General features: G+C 40.7%; 1 protein-coding gene across 2 annotated transcripts in view; it reads right to left on the minus strand.

Moving 5' to 3' along the window:
• Positions 1-16: 16 nt before the first annotated feature.
• Positions 17-23,457, minus strand: part of BUD13 (BUD13 homolog) — a 28,101-nt gene continuing 4,660 nt past the window's right edge. Inside the window, exons 3-10 of one of the 2 annotated variants that reach the window (XM_023644857.2) lie at positions 21,037-21,121; positions 17,499-18,422; positions 15,761-15,975; positions 13,833-13,938; positions 13,338-13,476; positions 12,855-13,039; positions 12,531-12,612; positions 17-416 (exon numbers count right to left, since the gene is read on the minus strand). In XM_023644857.2, the coding sequence (XP_023500625.2) occupies positions 323-416; positions 12,531-12,612; positions 12,855-13,039; positions 13,338-13,476; positions 13,833-13,938; positions 15,761-15,975; positions 17,499-18,422; positions 21,037-21,121 (1,830 nt within the window). In that variant the 3' untranslated portion in view covers positions 17-322. Of the gene's footprint in view, positions 417-12,530; positions 12,613-12,854; positions 13,040-13,337; positions 13,477-13,832; positions 13,939-15,760; positions 16,063-17,498; positions 18,423-21,036; positions 21,122-23,457 lie in introns of both variants that reach the window. The other variant, XM_023644855.2, reaches the window with a different exon arrangement.

The following is a 23,457-nucleotide window of genomic DNA, read 5'->3' on the forward strand; positions in this document are numbered from 1 at the left end:
CCAGTTATGAAAATGATTTAAAAAAATAAATGTATGTTTATTAAAAAAGAAAAATCCTAACCAAGAACAAACCCGGGGACACTGAGAAATCAACGCTTCCTCTGGAAGCCAGTAACAGCCAGTGCTGGCACACCTGAGAAGTACAGGTGCCTCAGTCCAAACATCAGGAACCAAATATTCTTCTGTAGTCACGACCAGCATTCAACGAGCTGCTGGTCTGTGTGGGCCCTGATTATTAGCACAGACAACTGTTACAGCTGGATGTCTGGCTGCCTTATGTCCACTATTACAACCCATAGCCACCCCCACAGCCTTAGAAAAGTTACATATCCTCAACACTCCACTTGTAGGCAAGTTCCTCCACCGCCTTCTTGCTGGCAAGCCTGGCAAAGCGCTTCTGTTCAAATCCATTGGATCTGCAATCAAGAGATACTGATCAGCCAGAATCCTGAACTGGACATTTATTTTTGAAAAAAGAGAAGAGTTCACAATCTAATGAATAAGGAAGAAAGTAAGCCAGTCACGTGAAAATATTTAAGGCATATAGAATTAAAAGGACAAAATTCATAACTCATCCTCGTATTAGTTCTTGTTCAGACCTTGTCTCACTCTTTGACAACTGTTTCAAACATTTACCACTCCCTAAGGGCCATACTCACTCTCGGCTGATGTCTACATCTTATACTTTATCCATTCATTACATAAACATTTAGTGAATTCTTATTATAAACTAGGTACTGTGCCAGGAAAATGAGTATGACACAGCATCTGTCCTGAAGAACTAACAGACTAGTGGAAGAGACTGACGTTTAAACAAATAATTAAAATAAAACGCATAAACTATGGTAGAAATATGCATGGGGTATCATGAAAACAGAATGGGGATCTTACTCAGCTTGAGAGGGGGATGGACAAGAATGGTCAGGAAAGGCTTCATGGAAGTGACCCCTAAGCTAAGTGTAAAAAGATAGAGTTAACCAGAGGGCTGGGGGTGGGGACGGCTAGATAGGATGGGAGGGCATTTTAGGACAGAGCACAGCATGAGCAACAAGAGCAAAGGCACAAAAATAACAAATAGCCTGGTACAAGCAGGGAACGAGAGGCAAACTTGTATGCCTGGAGCCTAAAGTATGACAAAAGGAGTAGCATGAGACAAAGTCAGAAAAGTAGGCAGAGGGCAAATCATAACGAGCTTTGTAGGCCATGGTAAAAAAGCTTAGATTTCATCCAGTAGGGATAGATTTAAAGCAGGAGCATAAACTGCATTTCAAAGAAATCACACTGGAGGAAATCATAGGCGGGAAAGTTATGGCAACAGTCCAGGCAACAGATGACGAAAGCAATGATAAAGAAGGGGGACAGAAAGAGAGAAGATACAGTAGGACTTAGTGATCGATTAGGTATATACGGAGGAGGAGGTAAGTTTGACTCATAGGTTAATAATTTTAGTGACTAGATAAATGAGGCTGCCACTAACCAGGAGAGAGCATAAAGAGTAGGAGCAGGTTTAGAGTAGGGGAAGCTGATGAGTTCAGTTTTGAATACACTGCATTTAAGGTGCCTCAAGTGCATATCCATAGAGAAATCCAATGTGCAGGTAGACACACCAGACTCAGCTGCAAATAGACATTTGGGAATCAGGTACATAGAGGTGGTAACTGAAGGGATGACTAGATAAGATTCGACCAGAGAGAGCACATGGAGTGAGAACAGCTAAGGGTTAAGATGGAGTCCTGAGAAACATTTAAGGGATGCACAGAGGAAGAGCAACGCATAAAGGTGGCCGAGAAGAAACGATAAGAGAAAAGAACCAGGAGCAGGGTTTCATGGAAGCCAATACAGGGGTGAATATCAAGGACTGGACCTCAACTCCCTTCTAATCTGATGTCTGTCATCTTACATAAACTTCTTGGAAGAGCCTGTATTCATGGTCTATACTTCCTCACTTCTCATTCACTCCTTAACACATTAGAACCTGGCTTTTGTTTCACTATGACACAGAGTTAGCTCTCTTTCAGGCCAGCAATGACCTTTCTTATTGCCAAATCCAATGATTTCTCCCTCTCCCCAAATCAGTCACCAGGTCCTGCCATCTTATCCTCTAAACACTTCTCCACTTGCTTTTCTCTACATTCTTACTACCATTGTCACAGTTCAGACCTCGATCACCTTTAACCTGATCTACTGCAACAGCGGTGTATCTTGTCTCTCTACTTCCAAACTTGTGCCTTTCAAATGCTTCACACTACTGCTATGACTCATCCATCTAAAATGTAGAGCTGCTGTTAGTCCTTCAACAGCTCCCCTTTGCCTCTAGGATGAAGACCAAGCTCCTCAGAAATGCTTCTAAAGCCTTCTGTGACTAGGCCCCTGCTTACCTCAGTCCATCTCACACAACTCCATTTCACACTTAATGCTATCCAACAACAGCAAACTGCTTAGGACTGCCCCTCCCATAACACTATGATGTTCCATACCCTTATGACTTTGCACATATAGAATCCTCTTCCTTAAATATCCTTCCTCTCCTTCTTATCTTGGCTGGTGACTGACTCCCTTAAGACTAAGCTCATGTATCACCTCCTCTAGGAAGCACTCTCTGACTACACTCTCCTAAGGCTGAATTTACTCTACCTTTGTTCTCACAAAGCACTTTGAAAATCCTCTAGAGTAATACTTACCAGGTAGCACTGAAATTATTGTCTGTCTTTTCCTCTACATAGAAAGTGAGTTTCTGGGCTTAGCGACTGTCTCTCACTAATCGTGAGACCCTGGCACCTAGTACAAAGCTGCTTAAAAGTATAATATGTATGCTAAGTGTTACTGAACTAATTGGGATAACAGGCTTCTCTCTTTCCTAAGCCCTTCCCTAAGAGATGAGTAAGGTGACTAACAGAAGGCTTTAGGAAGAAGGGAAGCTTATTATGAATGGCACCATCTCCAACCTTAGAAGCATGCATGGTATTCTAGAGCACCAAGGAAACCATTGTTTTTTGACTTGGGGAATAAGTACTTAAGAGAATCAACACTAACATGATCACACAAAGTACCTATGAATAACAAACCAAACCCTAAACATAATTAAAAAAAACAAATTGCAAGAGAACTCACAGTGGAAAGAATCAGGAGCCCAGGGTTCCAATTCCAACTTTATCAGGTGAGCTGAATGGCTCTAGACATGTTGTTAAATTTATCTGGACCTCAGTTTCTCTTTTAAACAATGGGAGTTAGATTAATTGACCTCATGGGTTTTTCCAACTGTAACATACCACTGATCTGTTCTAGAAATATTTACTTGCAGTGGGACAAAAATAGACAAAACTAGAAAAGGTGATGAAAGAATGAATAATCAGAAAGAAAGCAAGGATAAGAAAAGGAACTAAAAGGAAAAGTCTAGGAGAAAACAAGAACGAGAAGTGGAGGAAAACTCCTGGAAGAGATGGAGAACAAATCAGACATGAGTAAAAAACTAGGTCAGGGAGAGTTCTAACTTTTGGGTCCAGAAATTTAAAAAAATAGAAAAAGGAAAAAAGAATGAACTCAATGTAGCAGGGAATATCTTTAAGGTCGTGGCTATAAAAAGATCTACTTCTGGCTATATGGCAAATTAGTATTCTGAAAAATCCTCCTGCTACCAAACAAAGAGCCTCCATACAGTGAGTTGCAAACCAAAGTAGTAGTAAGCTGGCCTGAAACCACAGCCACTCTGAGGATACCTGCCAATAGCAGGAATAGCCTTGGACTTTCACGGTAGCTTGAGGGACAGAAAACAATGCCTTAGAGCCATATAAGTTGGGGCAGTGGATTCCAGTCATGGCAGAAGAACTTGAACAGACTTACCTAGCATCGGATAGCAATTATAAAATCTGAACAAAATATAAAAATACAAGTATTGAAAGGCATAAGAGAGTGACCAAAAGCAGGCAGAACCTGGATGGGAGTCCATGTGTGAAAAGAGATTTGTGAGGCTTTTTGCCAGCAGGCACTTCCCAATCTGCACAGCTCATGGAGACAGAAAGCCACAGGCTTATTGGCTTGAGGTGTCAGTGCAAGTGGGCAAATCAGCTTGAAAATCAGGGAGGAAATACTGAAAGGGAGAGAGCTACAAAAGGAATGAACTCCAAAATCTACATACAACTACACCCAAATCCTCGGCTAACTGCTAAACTGTGCTTGTGCAGGAGAAACCCCATGGGGCCCAATGAAAAAGTAGCAGCTAGAAAGTGAAAGAACTGAGCAGAAATTTTAGCTGTTGCCCACTGAAAGGAGACAGAATTTAGAGTTCAATACAGTCATCATTGCATAACAACGTTTTTACAAGGGCAGACCGAATATATGATGGTGGTCCCCTAAGATTAGTACCACGTAGCCTAGGGGTGTAGTGGGCTACACCATCTAGGTTTGTATAAGTACACTCTATGATGCTCACACAACAACAAAATCACCTAACGACACATTTATCAGAACATTTCCCCATCATTAAGCAACACATGACTATACATCCAAGTTAATTGTCTGCTGGAATAAAAACCAACACACTTCAGAGGAATATAACAGAATTCAAAGTCTCTACAATGTATCATTCATAACATCCAGTATACATTTAAAAATGACCAGACATGCAATGAAACAGTAAAATGTGATCAAACTCAAGAAAAAGCTATTAATAGAAACCAATCCTGAGGTAAGATAAATGCTGCAACTGGCAGACAGGACTTCAAAGCATCCATTAAATATTATCAAGGAAGAGGAAAATGTGTCATGATGAATGAACAGATGGGAAATCTCAGCAGAGAAATATTAACTATCAAGTGGAAATTCTACAGTTTAAAAATACAATCAACTAGCTGAAACAAAACATGCACTGTATGGGCCTAATTGATAGGAGACAGCAGAAGAAAGAGTCAATGAACTCCAAAATAGATCAACAGAAATTATTCCATCCTAAGAATAGAGAGAACAAGAATGATAGAAAAATAAACAGGACTTCAGAGATCTATGGGATATCATCAAGTGCTGGATAATAGTGTAATTGGAGAAGAAAGAGAGGTTCAGAAAACGTAACTGCAGGAAATATTTCCCAAATATGAAAAATAGGAACTCAGATCCAGAGAGCTCAATAAACGCAAAGCAGGATAAATACTAAGAAAACCACACCTAGGTACATCATAGTCAAACTGCTGAAAACCAAAGACAAGAAGAAAATCTTGAAAGTTGCCAGAGAAAAACAATATATTACGATGTGTGTGTGTCAGGGGTAGGTTAACAATGAAACAAAAGAGGACTGAGGGCTGACATCTAACCAAAAACATTGGAGGACAGAAAACAATAAAACATCTTTAAAGGGCTGACAGAACTCTGGTGCTGTCAATCCAGAGCTCTCCGTGTTGGTTTGCAACCTCAGGAGTTTCCTGAGTGAAATCTGAAATTGGTCCCCATTTGCAGAGGGCAAGGAGAGACCAAAGAAAGAGGCAGACCATTCCAGATTGGTAGGTGGCAGGTTTAATACGAGGCTTGTCTTGGGCAGCCACAAAACAAGTAGATCTCCAGACCTGCCAGCCTGAATCTTGAAGTTTATATGGAGATCTTAACCAGAATCAGTCAATGTATTCAGTTCAGATAGTTTCAACACCACCTTATTCTCTCAAGGCTATGTTCTTGAAACAGCTACTAGTAGGGGAATCATAGGTGGGATGTATATCCCAAAGACAAGGGAAGGGGTAAGGAGGCTCTGATTTCCTGGGTCTAGCTCGCAATGATCTCTCCAAACATTATGTCAGTGAAGCTATCCTTTAGAAATAAAAGCAAGAAAAGGGCCTCTAATTTAATTAATAGAATTGTGCCAATGTCAATATCCTGGTTTTAATAATGTACCATGGTTATATAAGATACTATCATCAGGGGAAGTTGGGTGAAGGGTACACCAACACACTGTACTACTTTTTCAAGTTCCTGTGAATCTAACATTATTTCAAAATTAAAGTTTTTAAAAAATAAAGGTGAGGGGCCAGCACCGTGGCTTAGTGGTTAAGTTTGGCATGCTCTGCTTCGGGGCCTGGGTTCACGGGTTCGGATGCCAGGTGTGGACCTACACCACTCGTCATCCATGCTGTGGTGGAACCCACATACAAAGTAGAGGAAGACTGGCACAGATGTGCGCTCAGGGCTAATCTTCCTCAAGAAAAAAAAAGAAGACCGGCAACAGATGTTAGCTCAGAGCTAATCTTCCTCAGCAAAAATAAATAAAAAATACATAAAAGTGAAATAAAGACATTTTCATAGCAACAAAAACTGAGAGAATTTGTCACCAGTAGACCCTCACTGAAGGAATGGTCAAAGAAGTTCTTCAGGAAAGAAGGAAGAGCACTGGAAATGGTAAATAGGTGAGTAAATACTAACAACTATATATTTTTTAATTTTATTTTCTTAGTTTCTTTAAAAAAATATAACCATAAAGTAAAAATTACAACACTGTACTGTGGGATCAGTATCACTTCTTATGTAGTATGTATGACAACAATAATACAAAGAACAGAGAGTAAACTGAACTACAGTGTTGCAAAGTTCTTATATTTTACATGAAATAGTACAATTATAACTCTTAGTAGGCTGTGATAAGTTAAAGATATATATTGTGATCCTTAGAGTAAATGCTAAAAAAACATTGCAGAGTTATAGCTAAAAGGACAACAGAGCAAATAAAATTGAATACTAAACTCACACACCTAAAATCCAAAGCACTGATAATACCAAACGCTGGCAAGGATGTGGAGAAACAGGAATCCTCATTCTTTGCTGTAAAGTAAAATGGTACAGCCACTTTGGAAGACAACTGGCAGTTTCTTATGAAGTTAAACAGTCTCACCACACACTCCAGCAATCGTTGGGTATTTACCCAAGTAAACTGAAAACTATATCCACATAAAAACCTACATGCAAATGGTTATTGCAGCTTTATTCACAACTGCTAAAAACTGGGAGAAACCAAGATGTCCTTCAAATGGGGAACAGATTGTGGTACATTCATACAATGTTATACTGCTCAGTGACAAGAAGAAATAAAGTAGTGATTCATGCAAGAACATGGATGAATCTTAAAAGTATTTTGTTAAGCACAAGAAATCAGACTTAAAAGGCTACATATTGTATGATTCCATTCATGCGACATTCTGGAGAAGGCAAAACTATAGGGACAGAAAACAGAGCAGTAATTAGAAGGGATTGGTAAAGGGAGTGTAACTGACCAAAAGGGGACTTGCAGGGGAAATTTTAGGATGATGGAACTGTTCTATATGGTACTAGGGTGGTGGATGAATGCCTCTGCATTTATCAAACCCCACAGAACTGTACAGCACAAAGAGTAAACATTAATATAAGTAAACTGTAAAAGAAAAAATCACCCAAGATGTCAGGAGATTCCAGGATGGAATGCAGACTACAACAGATGAATCTAACTCTATGACAAACGTATGACATAACTGCACTGGAGGTGTAGGGAGGTGGGGGAGCTGACCCTTTAAGGTATGTTGGAAAATGGTTATTTTGACTAGAAACTATAAGGTTAATAACAAAAGGAACTGCACATAAATGCTACACTCTAAATGTAAATTTGTCGCTCATTTCCAAATTTCTCAGTTCTGAAACTGTTCTACAAGTATACTGGGATGAGCAAAATGGATGGTAGATGGTGGGTGCCAGGTTTCTCAACATTGGAGAGGGAAGTTATAGATAAGCAAGAAGGAAAGGTAATACTGCATTAGAGTCAGTAACATCAGTATGAACTCATATATTTATATATACATATCTGTAGATATGTGTATACATATCCACACATACAGATAGATACAGAAATAATCATAGATATGTGTGTACACATGGATTACCAAATATGTATTATCTAGCTCTCTCTGCTGAGAGGGCCAAGAAGCAGTGACACCCCAGTAACAACAAGCACTTCTAGCAGTCAGATCTTGGTTTCTAAATATCATTCTCCATTAAAAGCAGGTGGGGCTCCTTGCAGAAATGGCTGAATCTAGGGCTGGGCAGGGAAAATAGAAGATGAGCCTGGAGCATCTGGTAGTATCAGAAAGTAAGAGTGCTCAAAAAAATAAACGAATAGGGGGACCAGCCCCATGGCTGAGAGGTTAAGTCTGCGCACTCCACTTCGGTGACCCAGGGTTTTGTCGGTTCAGATCCTAGGCGCAGACCTAGCACCGCTCATCAGGCCACGCTGAGGCAGCATCCCACATACCACAACTAGAAGGATCCACAACTAACATATGCAACTATGTACTGGGGGTCTTAGGGGAGAAGGAAAAATAAAAACAATAAAATCTTTAAAATAAATAAATGAGGGGCTGGCCTGGTGGTGCAGCAGTTAAATGCGCACATTCCACTTCTCGGAAGCCTGGGGTTCACTGGTTTGGATCCCAGGTGTGGACATGGCACTGCTTGGCACACCATGCTGTGGTAGGCGTCCCACATATAAAGTAGAGGAAGATGGGCACAGATGTTAGCTCAGGGCCAGGCTTCCTCAGCAAAAAGAGGAGGATTGGCAGCAGTTAGCTCAGGGATAATCTTCCTCAAAAAAAAAAAAAAAAAAAGAGGGGCTGGCCCTGTGGCCGAGTGGTTAAGTTCGCGCGATCTGCTGCAGGCAGCCCAGTGTTTCGTTGGTTCGAATCCTGGGCGCGGACATGGCACTGCTCATCAGACCACGCTGAGGCGGCGTCCCACATGCCACAACTAGAAGAACCCACAATGAAGAATATACAACTGTGTACTGGGGGGCTTTGGGGAGGAAAAAGGAAAAAAATAAAATCTTTAAAAAAATAAAAAGAAAAGAAAGAATCAAAATAAGATAAAATAAATGAATAAATAACAGAATGGGGTGTATGAAACGGACAGCTGAAAGAACTCCCAATGGTCAAAGAATGAAATAATTTGAGCCACAAAATAAATAACATACTACTGGATTACAATCCAAGTTATAAAATAAACATGAGTCCATACTGATATAAACAAATGACTGAATAAATCAATGGGGAGATGAAATAAATCTTCCTTACAGAAAAATTCAAATAATATATGTAGATATCCTCCCATAAATCCTCTTTTGAGTGTAAGCTGAACCCAGTGACTCACTTCCAGAGAACAAAGTATCAGAACAGGAGGGGAAAATTGTAACTTTAAAGCGGAGAAACCTGGAGAACACTCACTACCTTAACCAAGTGATTGAGGCAAACATCACTAGTGACGTCACGTGTATATCATGCGCCCCCTAAAATGATGTGATGAGAAGGGCACTCCACTACTGTGGCATTTTTTCCAAAAACCCATAACCTCAGTCTAATCATGAGAAAAACATCAGACAAACCCAATTTGAGGGACATTCTACAAAATATCTGACCATACTCCAAAAAATTGTCAATGTTACAAAAAAGAAAGAAAGACTGAGAAATTGTCATAGATCAGAGCAGACTAAAGAGACATGACAACTAAATGCAATGTGGCCTGAATTGGATCCTTGAACAAAAAAAGGATATTATCAGAAAAACTGGTAAAATCCCAACAAAATTTGGTACATTAATAGTAACATATCAGTGTTGGTTTCTTAGTTTTGATGAATACACCATGGTAATGTAATGAATGGCAACGAAACTGTCTGAGGAATGTACAAGAATTCTTTATACGATCTTTGAAAATTTTCTATAAATCTAAAATTATCCCAAAACAAAGTTTATTTAAAAAAAAATACGAAAAATTTTTTCAAAACACTACCCCAAACAACTACAGAAAACATATTATCTTCAAGTGCAAACAGACTATTCACCAAGGTAAACCAGATACTGGGCCATAAAACACATCATAATAAATTTCAAATGATTAAAATATTACAGAGTACATTCCCTGACCTCAATGGAATTAAATTGGAGATCAACAACAGTAAATACTGGGGCTGGCCCCGTGGCCGAGCGGTTAAGTTCGCGCGCTCCGCTGCAGGCGGCCCAGTGTTTCATTGGTTCAGATCCTGGGCGCGGACATGACACTGCTCATCAAACCACGCTGAGGCAGCGTCCCACATGCCACAACTAAAAATGGACACACAACGAAGAATATACAACTATGTACCGGGGGGCTTTGGGGAGAAAAAGGAAAAAATAAAATCTTTAAAAAAAAAAAAAAAAAAAAACAGTAAATACTCAGAATAGTCTAAATGTTTGGAAATAAACAATGCACTCCTAAGTAACTCATGGATCAAAGAATGAACTAAAAGGAAATTAGAAATTATCTTGAACGAAATCCAACGTATATTCCTGAGAGAGATCCTCAGCAAACTAGGAACCGAAAGGAACTTTCTCAACTCAATAAAGGGAATCTACACAAACCCTAGAGCTTACAACATATTTAATGATAAAATACTGCATGTTTTCCTCCTAAGATTAGGAACAAGGCCAAGATGCCTGCTCTCACTACTTCTATTCAACATTTGCACTGGAGGTTCTGGCTAGTGCAATAAGGCAAGAAAAAGAAACAAAAGGCATATGGATTGAAAAGCAAGAAGTAAAACTATCTGTATTCACACAGGACATGATCCTCTAGGGACAAAATCTGATGGAATCTACAAAAAAGCTACTATACAAAGTAAGCTTTACTTCAAGGAAAACAACTGACAATATTTGTTGGCAGTGATAAAATTCGAGCTTTTAAGCATAAATTAGAATTTTGAAAAACTTGTATCCACCACCATTAACTCTTTAGCTTTCTGTTATTTAAAGATTTTTCTGATGAGATCAAAGGTAATATTAACAAACACATGATTAGTTAATATTGTACACTGAAATATGTCAACATGTGGAAGGTCTGAAAAACCACTATTTTCCAAATGACCAGTGCATGATGTTATAAAATCATGCATGGGTAAAAAATCCATCCAAAGTAGGAAAAAAACCAATGGATTTTAACGTAACAGTATGAAAAGTATTTTTTGATATGGTTTCAGACTCCATATCTCAAATAACCTTTAAGAAACTACCAGTTACGGCGTTTTTGTATGGCATTAAAAAAGATGATACACCTTCCTTTTCCAACTACCTATGTATAAGGCCGAATTTTCTTCCTACACTTCAACTAAACACACTGCAACAGACTAAATGCAGAATCCTGCTGTCTACTACTAGCCCAGATACTAATGAGACTTGCAAAAATGTAAATCAATGCCATTCTTGTCACTATTGTTTTGTTTGGAAGATACAGATATTTTTCTTTAAAAATATGGTTGTTAACATAACGGCTTTTTTTTTTAAGATTTTATTTTTCCTTTTTCTCCCACAGTCCCCAGGTACACAGTTGTGGGTCCTCCTAGTTGTGGCATGTGGGATGGCACCTCAGCATGGCTTGATGTGCGGTGCCATGTCTGTTCCCAGGATTCAAACTGGCAAAACCCTGGGCTGCCGAAGCAGAGGATGCGAACTTAACCACTCGGCCACAGGGCGAGCCCCAATAATGGCTTTATTATATCTTTAACAAATTAATAAATACTTTCTAAATTTCTCAGTTTAATTTCTAATACGGTAAATATTAATAGATATAACCCACATACACAAAAGTTTTTTTGGGTCCACAATAATTTTTAAGATTATAAAGGGGTCTTGAAATCAAAAAGTTTGAGGCGCTGACCCCGTGGCCTAGTGGTTAAGTTTGGCGTGCTCCGCTTCAGCAGCCCAGGTTTGGTTCCCGGATGTAGACCTCGCCACTCGCCAGGCATGGTGGCAACCCACATACAAAATAGAGGAAAACTGGCACACATGTTAGCTCAGGGCAAATCTTCCTCAAGGAAAAAAAAAAGAGAGAGAGAAAGATTGGCAACAGATACTGGCCCAGGGAGAATCTTCCTCAGCAAAAAAAAAGGTTGAGAATCACTGTGCTAGGATGCTAGAATGAACAATGTCCTTTAGTAGGCAACTTTAGTAGGCAAAAGGAGATGGGATCTAACATGTAAGTAGAGGGACTGACTCTTGATAGGAGCACATACAGTTCATCCATGTTAACAGACAGGAAATTAGAGTATGTGGGTACAGATACAGGTAGGTGAATAGATTAGGTGGTAGGGATCAGTGAGACATTACAAGAAATTCACTCCTAAGGCAGTGAAGAGAAAGTTCAAGGGCTACATTTTAAAGATACAAAATACAGAAGGCTCCAGACTACCACCCATCACTCATTCCCTCTAAACCTTAGAAATCATCCCTAGAAGAGAACAACGTCAAAAACAAAGGATATCCTATATGGACCACCTGAGTTGCCTGTCCAGAGCTTTAAAAAGCTTTGAAAAGGAAAGAGGAGGCAGAAGAGTGTTCTAAGTATGGGAAATGGGATCTGAGGACCCTCAGAAAGAAGCAAGCGAACTGCATATTTTTAACCTTGTGATTAGAGCAGAGAATGAGGCAGAACACAGAGTAATTTAAGAACAGTTAGGGAAAGTTAGGGTCAGATGAAGAGAAAACAAAAATGTAGGAAATACTCAAGCTTACCTGTCTACTCCATCCCAGCGATACCCAGGCCAGATATTGAATCTGTTGGGAGGAGGTGCTGGGCCACTGTACCGAGGTCTCACTAATGAGAGGAGAGAGACAAAAGTTAGCTACCTACATAATCCAATTCAGAGCTGGATGGCAGTGGGGGGGGAAACATGCTTATACAGAAGTCTCTATTGAGTTGAACCTGAATTTCCAAATACAAGGCATCTAAAATTGTAGGGGAAAGCCTTCTTTGCACATAGCTATGTATCATCACCCTAACGATTCTCTTTCTTCACATAAGTCACCTCCACCTCCATGGATTCCCAGAAGGCTCACCTTTCTTATTCTTGTTCTCTTTGGCCTTATTCTTCTTGATAAAGTCGGCCATGGGGTCTCCCTCTCTTTCCTGCTCTCTCAGCATCCGATCCAGATCTTCATCGTCAATATAGCGGGCCAAGGGCTTTTGCATTTCCTTCATTGCATCCTCCACATTTTGCTGCTGCTGCCGGCTCTGGGCAAGCCTAGGCAAAAAGAACCAAGAGTGTTTGCCACCCTGTTTAAATCTCCACTCTTACATGAGATGGACCACCCCGCTACATCTGGAGAACCTCCTCTTTCTAGCAGCCTAGGCCAAATATTGAAGAGGGTAAAATTCCTAGAATACCACCTGAAGTGTGGAATATGTCAGTATCTTAGGAAGAAGATTGAGCACACTGAACTCCCATTCCTGAAAACAGCTTTGAAGACAGAACAATGAACTAACTGCTCAGAAGAGTAGAGTCACTGCGGTCTTGTTTTCTCTTTCAGTGGTTCTCTTACCCTTTACCCCACTGGGCATACAGCTCGTCTCTCTCCGAGTCCTTCTCTGCTTTTCTCCTTTGCTCTAAACGTTCCAGTTTCAAATTCCTCTTACGACCAGACTTATCTCGAAATACAGTTTCAGCATATTGGAATTCGGCTGCAAAGGAAAATTATGCTTTTAAAGATAAATACCAGGTATCAAAATCAGAAATAATATTCTAACAGCTGAAATCAACCACTTGGGATTCTGACGCTGGACAAGAACTTTTACAGCCAGACTACAAGGAGTTCCTACCAATATCTAAGGGCATATTGGTGATAATCCTGAAAACTAATATTTTTCAAAAGGAAAAGACCCACTTGGACCCACTGAAACGTTAAAATAATGCATAAAATCAGAGCTGAAATTCAATAGCAACCAAAAGTTTAAAATATCAGTTACAATAAGCTACATTAAAAAATAAATAAAAGCGACATGAGCTTCGACTGTTCTCTGCACTTTCACATTTTTACCTTCAAACGCCATGGTTTCTTGGTCCCGTTTCTTGAGCTCCTGCTCCTCTCGCTGTATGTCAGTTAACACCAACCCAGTTTTAGCCCCAGAATACATATGTGCAGCCTATGCAACGGAAAAGGGAGTATCCAACATTAATGAGGCAGTGCAGCAGGAGGCTCCATGGGTATTCAGTCAGGCGCATTCTTGTCTGATGATCAGCAATAACCTAGCAAAAACTCTAGCTTTATATTCCCATTATGGACCACAGGATTCACAAAACAGAAAAGAAATAAAATGGAATTTCATGGAAAATTAACAGTACTATCAAGTTTAAGAGTAACAGAAACACAAACCAGTAAGATATTAAAGGAAAGGCTAAGCATCTGTATTTCTCACACGTGAAGACTCACTCTCAGGTCACCTGAGCAAAACCTGTCCCAAGCTCTACGCCCTCCAGTAGAGACCCACACTGATCAAATACTCCATTTAAAATACAAGCTCAAGCAAACCCACAATCCTTAAATTGTAGATATATTTCAGGATACTGACAAGACATCATCAAAGCAGAACTTTTTACTAAACTCCACTTTGTATCAAGATAAACTAATCCACAAATGGCCTATACAGTATACCCTAATATCCTTAAGCAATGTGCTAAATTTGCTAACAATAAACTGTCCATGGACTAAACAGATACATAAAATGTCAAGGGTCCAGCTGAAACACAGAGCTCACTTTGTTCCCCAAAAGAGGAGAACCCCCATTCCTGGGTTAAGGATAGGTTGGTCTACCCTGGCAGGACCACGTGGGCTACAGAGGAGACTTACCTGAAAAGTCTGTATTGGAGGGAAATGTGCACACCACAGGCTCTATTATTCCATTTCTTAACCAACTCACCAGAATAAGATTCCTTTACTAGAATTGGTATTCTTTGTTTTTTTGAGGAAGATTAGCCTTAAGCTAACATCTGCTGCCAATCCTCCTCTTTTTGCTGAGGAAGACTGGCCCTGAGCTAACATCCGTGCCCATCTTCCTCTGCTTTATATGTGGGATGCCTGCCACAGCACGGCTTGTCAAGGGGTGCCATGTCCACACCCGGGATCCGAACTGGCAAACCCTGGGCCGCTGAAGTGGAACATGTGAACTTAACCACTGCACTACCAGGCCAGCCCCAAGAACTGGTATTCTTTACAACACAATTACTCAGGGTTCACATGGATTGTTTTTTCCTAATTCAAGCTTCATCATAGATTTAAAATAAAACACTGACTTCCCAAGAGATATGACTTCTAAAAGCAGTTTTATATTTTAAGTGCTTCTTTTTAAGCTCTGGATACAGAGACCTGCAGTATAATTTATAGTAATAAATTGCTTACATTAAATGCTTACTTTGTCTCAAGAATTGTACTAACAATTTTACTTACACTAACTTACTTAATTCTCACAATTACCTTATGAAGTGTATACTACTATTATCCACATCGTACAGCTGAAAAAGCTGAGGCTTAGAGATATTACATATCTCGCTCGAACCTTACAAACAGTAAGTGGAAGAAGGAGGATTCAAATATGTGATCTGTTTGACATAAGGTTTATGCTCCTAACTCCACTCTGAAAACTTCAGTTCTCAGTTTATTCATAAGAAAACAGGAAGTTTTTCTATTAAAATGAGATTACCTATTAAAATGAGATTTGTGGAAGTAAGAGGGTACAAAGGCAGAAGCTAGTTAGGAAATCTGGTATTTGCAAGTTCACCTGGGTGGGCTCCAGGCAGTCCTGCCTTCAGAGACAAGGGAGGGTCTCTGGAGATGCTCGGAACGAGATTCACTGCACTACCAAGAGCTACCTCCTCCTCCTCCTCCTCGGCGTGGAGCTCCGGGACTCACATAGAACTGGAAGACAGGAGTCGCCCTAAGAGAAGAATGTGACTCCTCACACTTCCTACCTTTCCTGGAGGCAGACTCCTTCGAGGTGGAGACAGATCGGAATCAGAAGATTTGGCCCTTTGTTTCCTCCTTGGTGGAGAGAGGTCAGAATCAGAGCTCCGGTGTCTAGGTCTATTCCGTGGAGGTGACAGATCTGAATCAGAATCCTGGCGCCCTAGACTTTGTTTATGCCGTGGAGGAGAAAGATCTGAATCAGAGGCTTTCCGACTGTTACCTGGGTAGGAAGAAGAGTCCAACATGTGACTCTGATGTCTCCTAGGTGAAGAGCTTGTATGGAATTTCCTACGGCTGGGAGAAGAGCCTAGAAATTAAAGAATAAAGTCTTTAATCTCCATGGCAGAATCTAAAAAAAGAACTTACCAGGCTAGTGTTTAATATTCATTTAACTATCACTATCACTACCCTAATACAAGTACAATGACATGGGAAAAGAGCAAAGTCAGGGACATTTTTCTTTTTTTTCGCTGAGGAAGATTAGCCCTGAGGTAACATCTGTGCCAATCTTCCTTTATTTTATATGTGGGTTGCCGCCACAACGTGGCTAATGGGTGGTGTAGGTCCATACCTGGGATCCAAACCTGTGAGCCTGGGACACCAAGGTGGAGCATGCTGAACTTAACCACTAGACCACGGGGCTGGCCCCCAGCGACAACTTTTAAAATCACAGGCAGGATGTGGCATTCTAATCCCCAGTTACTAGTGACTGTGACTAGTAGGTGAGATCTCAACATACTCATCTATGTCATACTTATCCATGCACAGAATGGGCAAAAAAACTTGCAGCACTCAGATCTCAGTGGTGTGGTGAAAGTTAAAACCACCTAGAACATGCTCTGATGTCTTCAGACTAGAGGATAACAATGTACTTGAATTTAAAAATTAAACACTACCTAGGGGCAAAAGATGGAGTAAATAAATTTCATTGCACAGGCCTGAGTTGTGACATACACATCACAAATCACCTCCCAAAAAAGCAATCTGCAATACGTATCAACAGTCTTAAAAACATACAGCTCTCTGACCCAGTAAATCCATTTCTGCTTAGTTTCCAAGAAAACATATCTAGAAGTACTTAAATTTCCAGGAAATCTATCTAGAAGTAGATATGGAAATAATCCAGAATCAGACAACAGATTATGTACAAGGATGTTCATTATAGAACTATAAAAGCAAAAATTTAGAAATAACCTAAATTATGCAATATTAGGGAAATGGCTAAGTAAATTTATGTAATAGAACACCAACAAAAATTCTATTAACAAAGAGATGTTTTTATGACATGGGGAAAATAATATTAAGTGAAAAACCCAAGCAAAATTATACAAGCAATATGTATATACTGCAGAGACAGGGCTCAACTACACCAAAAACGAACAGAAGAAAGACTAAAGGAACACTGGTACAATACTAACAGTGACTATCTGTGAATGAGAGAATCTTACATGACCTTTTTTCTCCTCCTTTATACATTTGTATACATTCTGAAGTTTCTGCAACAACGTAGTACTTTTAGATGGGGTGGGGAGAATAAACAAAAGGATATATAAAAACTTCCTCCCTGACACTACATTTTTAACTCTCCTCAACCCAATTTCTCACTATTTCCCCAGTTTTTAAAACTTCTCCAAAGAAATTCCATTCTCATTTCTAAAGATCACAAATACCTAATAAAGCAAGTAAAAGGCCCAAAAGAAAGAACCTAGGGAATAAGACTCTCGTGGACGATCAAATGCTCACCTCTAGAATCATGCTGCTTATTTCCAAAATGGGATTTTGCTTGCTTTTTTCGTGGAGGAGAGAGATCCGAATCATCCTCATATTTGCTGTTCTTTGGGAGTGACAGATGGGAGGGTCCTTGCCCCTTCCACTGTGAGGAAGTTTTGCTAGAGGCTCTCTCTGCGGCTTTACTGCTTTTGGTCCTGGGCAGTGAATGAGGGCCATCAGGAGCCAAACTTGGGGAGTCACGACGGGCCCTTCTGGGTTGCGAGGTATCCAAGGAGTCAAGAGTCCTTCTAGGTTGGGATGTGTCAGGGGAGCTGTTCCGGGCCCTTCTGTGGGGAGAGATATCTGAGGAATTGTGATGGGCCCTCCGAGGAGGAGATGGATCTGGTGTGTCATGACGGGCCCTCCTAGGAGATACACCTGAAGAATGACGATGAGGCTTCCTGAGGGGAGAAGGATCCAGCGAATCAGGACAGGCCCTCCTGTGGGAAGAAGGATCTAGGGAATCATGACGGACCCTCCTAGGAGGAGAAGGATCTGGTGAGTCATGACGGACCCTCCTAGGAGGAGCTGAATCCAGGGTGTCATGATGGACCCTCCTAGGAGGAGAAGGATCTGGGGAGTCATGACGGACTCTCCTGGGAGGAGATGAATTCGGGGTATCATGACGGACCCTCCTTGGAGGAGATGAATCCGGGGTATCATGATGGACCCTCCTAGAAGGAGATGAATCCGGGGTGTCATGACGGACCTTTCTAGGAGGAGACGAATCTGGGGTGTCATGACGGACCCTCCTAGGAGGAGATGAATCTGGGGTGTCGTGACGGACCCTCCTTGGAGGAGATGAATCCGGGGTGTCGTGACGGACCCTCCTTGGAGGAGATGAATCCGGGGTGTCATGATGGAAATGTCTGTGTGAGGGTGGATCTTCATTGTGGCCTAAACACAAACAGCAGAGAGTCAGATTCTCATAAATGCTCTACTCACCTCCGGTACCCAAAATTCCGAAAGATTCCCTAGCAGCATACATCTCCAAACTACTCAGAAAGCCCAAAAGGTCTGCACAGCTCTTCTGCTTAGGGGCAGCAAACCAGCACTCATGTACATTTTTAAAATAATCTCTCTTATTTGCCTATCAAGTCATAAATCTGTAAAGCATTTAAAATACATTTTTCATATTAAACCTTATAAGGTAAGCAGGGCAAGTACCCTTGTTTTAAGACAAAAATAGAGGTTCCAAGGAGGTCAGTGATTTCTTACCTAAAGTCATAGCTACTAAGATGAAGAGACAGGCTAGAACACTGGTCTTCTAAATCCCAACCCAGTGCTCTTCCCAAAACCTTATTTGTACAGGGTTCCCAGTCAGAGGCTCCTACTGATATTTAGCCTAAATAATTCATAGTTTGTCCTCATTCTTCTTTCAAAAGGCAAATTAACTAAACCTGTGCCACAGCAAAATGAAATGCTGTTAACTATTTAATCCACCTCACTGTGCGCCTTATTAGAGTGGGGGAGATCACCAGAAAAAAGGGATCAGCATTTGCAGATCACCTCCTGCCAGGGCTTTATACAGATTACCTCGTTTAATTCTCACAACAAACCTAGGAGACAAATATTGTTATCCCCATTTTATAGATGAGGAAGTTGATACTCAGAAAGATGAGGTAATTTGCCAAAGTCATACTGCCAATCAGTGGTGGAGAGAATACACAGATCCAGCTCGGTCTGACTCCAGAGTCCATGTGCAATCTTTAAAAATATGTAGTTGAGGAAAGAGTTTGAGAATTTCAGTTTTCAAAGGCATACCAGGATGTTGCTATAAAAATGTGTATAGCAACTCAGAACATTTCCAAAACCCAGTTTCTCCTCTCCCTCTATTTCTTGTCATTGAGCTCCGTGGCCCAAATACACATAAAAACCAGGTGAGACCCAATAAATACATGTTAAGTGGATGAATTAAACCAAGTCAACTCCTTTACTTTTGGGAATAGGCCCATGTGATTGGAATCCACTCCTCAGAGAAAAGTACTGATATCTGTGGGGGACCTGACAGTAAATCTAATCCATGCGGCTGATAAATTCCATGATAATTATAAAAGGAAATATGGGTCAGAGATCATTGAGGATATTTCCAGTAACAAACAGAGATGGGGCAGTGAGAGCGAGGCAAAAGAAAAAGAACTACCTGTGTATGCATGTGGACCTGTGTGTGTGTGTGTCTGTGTGTATCAATTCCTAGCCCTACTGACATGAAGAGCAGAAGATTCTCTCTGAAAAACGGATTATGGAAAAGACTGAAAACACAACTACAGGATAAGACAGAAAATAATGGATAAGAGTGAAGAGAATTCTGATAAAAGAATAATGATAACGTTTTCATTCATAAAACATAATAACAATGTATTGAAAATTAACTGAGGCAAAGGTGATCACTAACCTACAGCCAACTGTCACTTTTGCTAAGCATTTTTTTCTAATCAGAATTGTAGGATAATTAACCTAAGGGCACAGAGTATAACACGGAAAGAACAAATCCTGTTTAGGAGTTAGTTCTTCTAATCCTCCATGCGTGAAGACGGAAGGAGCATCAAGCGTAAACTGCAGTTAAACAACTATCAAGAAGCAAGACCCTTGTCTATGAAGGAATGAACACAGGGAGTGAAAAACCAGCACACCCCCCACTGGCCACACAAAGCCTGAGGGACTGTGGGACCAGGGATGGGACTCACTGGGACTAAGCATTTCTTAGTCTGTGTCCCTCAGTACATAGACCTACCTACCAAGTTGTTGGAAAAGGGGAAGTGACTGCTAAGCCTCAAGTGATGATCTACCAAAGAGCAGTAGGCTGCAAGAATCAAACACCTATTAGCAACTCAACCAATCAACAAATACTCATTAATGGCACCTCCTTGTGCTAGGCGGGGAGAATACCAAGGAAATTAGACTAGGGCTCGGCTCTGCTCAGACATGACAAACAAATGCCCTTGATCCAATTCTCAAGAACATCAACATTGTTTCTAAATACGGAGATAAATTACCAGCCTAGGGAGAGGGCATAGAGTAGGCAAGTGGAGAGTGATGCACTCTAACATGCCAACATTTAAGGGAAGAACAAAGAAAGATTCACTAACAAATAAAAAGAAAGAAAACACAGGTCCTTGACCCATACACGAGTGGCTTCATTCTGGGAGAGGACAGAGGCTGCTAAAGTCTCCAAACTCTGTTCCCTCAGATTCTTGTAAACTCCTCCAAAGTCCTGCCTGTGTGCTAAGTGCTCTCCTATTCTGGGCCAGAGAGGAGTGGGTGCTGAAAGGCCCCCAACTGAGTCCCCGCCTGACCTCAGTAAGCCAATACCAAAATATAAGAGAAAGTGGATACCTGGTCTCTCTGCTACCACGTCTCACTACCTCTGAATTATTTTTCACATTGTATTTTTCAGGATCAATGACACACTAACACAAACTATGCATTCCTCTAAAAGAAAAGCACAGAACAGAAAAAAATGCTTCCCCTATAAACAGAAAACTTCGATTTATCTACTGTTGGAACTCACCTCCCAGAAGCTTCCATTTGGTGCTGGAACGAAAGGCTTCCATCTGCTTTACTTCCTCTGGCCGCTCATCCACAAACTCAGCCACCTGTGGGATTGAGGACGCTGTGTGAGCAAATCCACAGGAGGCAGCCAAGGAGCACCACTGTCCCAAGAACCTGAAGCTAGGACCATTCCCATCCCTAACATACACGGCACACAGACCCACAAAGGCCATGAAGAAACACGTAGTGGTCCTCAGTGATGTTTGCTCCAGAAACATCTGACTGTCACTGACTGGGTTGTTTAATTATAGATCTTTCTCTGACCAATCAATTTCCCTCCTAAGGTTAATGTCTTCTATTACAAACCTTTTTATTCACCTGCCGGGTACACAAGTGCCACTTATAAGCTAAAAGCTAAATTCCTTTTACCTTTTACATTCAGAGTGAAAACACAAGTTCCCTGTCATGCTTATCACTCATCAAAGGCTTCAGGATCCTTACGAAAACTTTCTTGTTGTAGGCAGTCACAATGACAGGTTTTCTTGAATCCAACCAAAAGAAGTCACTAAGATATACATAGAATCGCAGAATTTTTAAGGGATAAAACCACATTTCATTTCATCCAAACTCCCAAACAAATCTGAAATCTTCTCTTTAGTATGCCTAACATAATGATCACTCACCCAGTGCCTCCATGACAGGGAACCAATTGACTGACAGGGAACTCATTGTTACAAGGCAGGCCATTGCATTTTGGGACAGTGCTAGAAAGTTCTTAGTTTTATTGGACGTCTGCCTCCCTATAACTTCTTTTCATTGACCCTAGCTCTAACCTCTGGTGCAACTGATCCCCTTTCCACAAGACTTTCAGAGATGGCTGGCATAATAAATTCTAGTTACAGAGGAGCAATTATACGCAAGGCACTGTGTTTCGTGCTTTACTTATATCATCTCACTAGTCTCCACAACAGGCCAGCAAAGAAGGACTCCACATTACTAAACAGTAAACTATGACTCAGAGAAGTTAAGTAACTTTCTCAGTGACACAAGCTAACAAGAGCAGAAGTGGAATACAAACCCAGCTCATAATTCCCCTCTACTTCTCTTCTCCCAAGATCCTACCATCATCATCCCTCATATAACCTGGTTTTGAAATCTCTCACTGGACATTAAAAGCACCGGCTTTCGGGGTTGGGCCCATGGCCGAGTGGTTAAGTTCGCGCGCTCCGGGGCAGGCGGCCCAGTGTTTTGTCGGTTCGAATCCTGGGTGTGGACATGGCACCGCTCATGGAGCCACGCTGGGGCGGGGTCCCACATGCCACAACTAAAAGGACCCACAACTAAGAATATACAACTATGTACCAGAGGTCTTTGAGGAGAAAAAGGAAAAAAATAAAATCTTTAAAAAAAAAAAGCACCGGCTTTCAAGCAAGATAAATTGAGATCTAAATCCCCAGCTCTGCCACTTAATATTTGCGCAATCTTTGGCAAACTGTTCTTTCTAAGCCTCAACTTCCTCATTAGTAAAAGTATGAGGATTCAATGAGATAATTCATGTGAGCTTAGCAGTGCTTGTTACGTGGTAAAGGCTCAATAAATTCAACCAATTATTCTTGTGCTGCCACTGCTATTGTGGTTGTCCTAATTATTTTGCCATTATTATTGGTAGTGGCAATGGTCTTGCAGTAATAAATGAATTCAACAATCAAGATCTGTTTTAACCAGTGTAGAGAACAATGGAGCTAAAGCCATCTTGGTTAGGTTTGGGGACAATTACAAGAGCAAAAGACAGTATTATAAAGGAAAATTAACAGACTTGACTACATAAAAATTAAAATTTTTAAATGTCAAAAACTATTATAAATGACGAAATATACCTATGACAGGTAAAACAGATATTCTTATTATATAAATAACAAATAAATCAATAAAAAACAAAAATTTCAATTTTCTAAAAAATGGACAAAATACCAAGAAATTCATAAAATTCAAATGCCCGATAAACACATGAAAGTTATTCATTTCACTATTTTTCTTTTTTCTTTTTTTGGTGAGGAAGACTGGCCCTGAGGTAACATCTATTGCCAATCTTCCTCTTTTTCCTTGAGGAAGCTTGTCACTGAGCTAACATCTGTGCCAATCTTGCTCTCTATTTTGTATGTGGGATGCTGCCACAGCATGGCTTGATGAGCAGTGTACAGGTCCGTGCCCAGTATCCAAACCCACAAACCCTGGGCCACTGAAGCAGAGTGTGCAAACTTAACCACTACACAACTGACCCAGACCCCATTTCACCGTTTTTCAAAGAAACTGGACACCATTGTTCACCTGCCAAACTGGCATAGGTTTGCTGTTGTTAATAAAGCTCTAGTATTGATGAAGAAATGGGGAAACCAGCATTCTCATTCACCTCTAGTGAAAGTGTAAATTGGTACCACAT

The sequence above is a fragment of the Equus caballus genome, chromosome 7, assembly GCF_041296265.1.
Source record: "Equus caballus isolate H_3958 breed thoroughbred chromosome 7, TB-T2T, whole genome shotgun sequence".
In the NCBI taxonomy this organism is placed as follows: domain Eukaryota; kingdom Metazoa; phylum Chordata; class Mammalia; order Perissodactyla; family Equidae; genus Equus; species Equus caballus.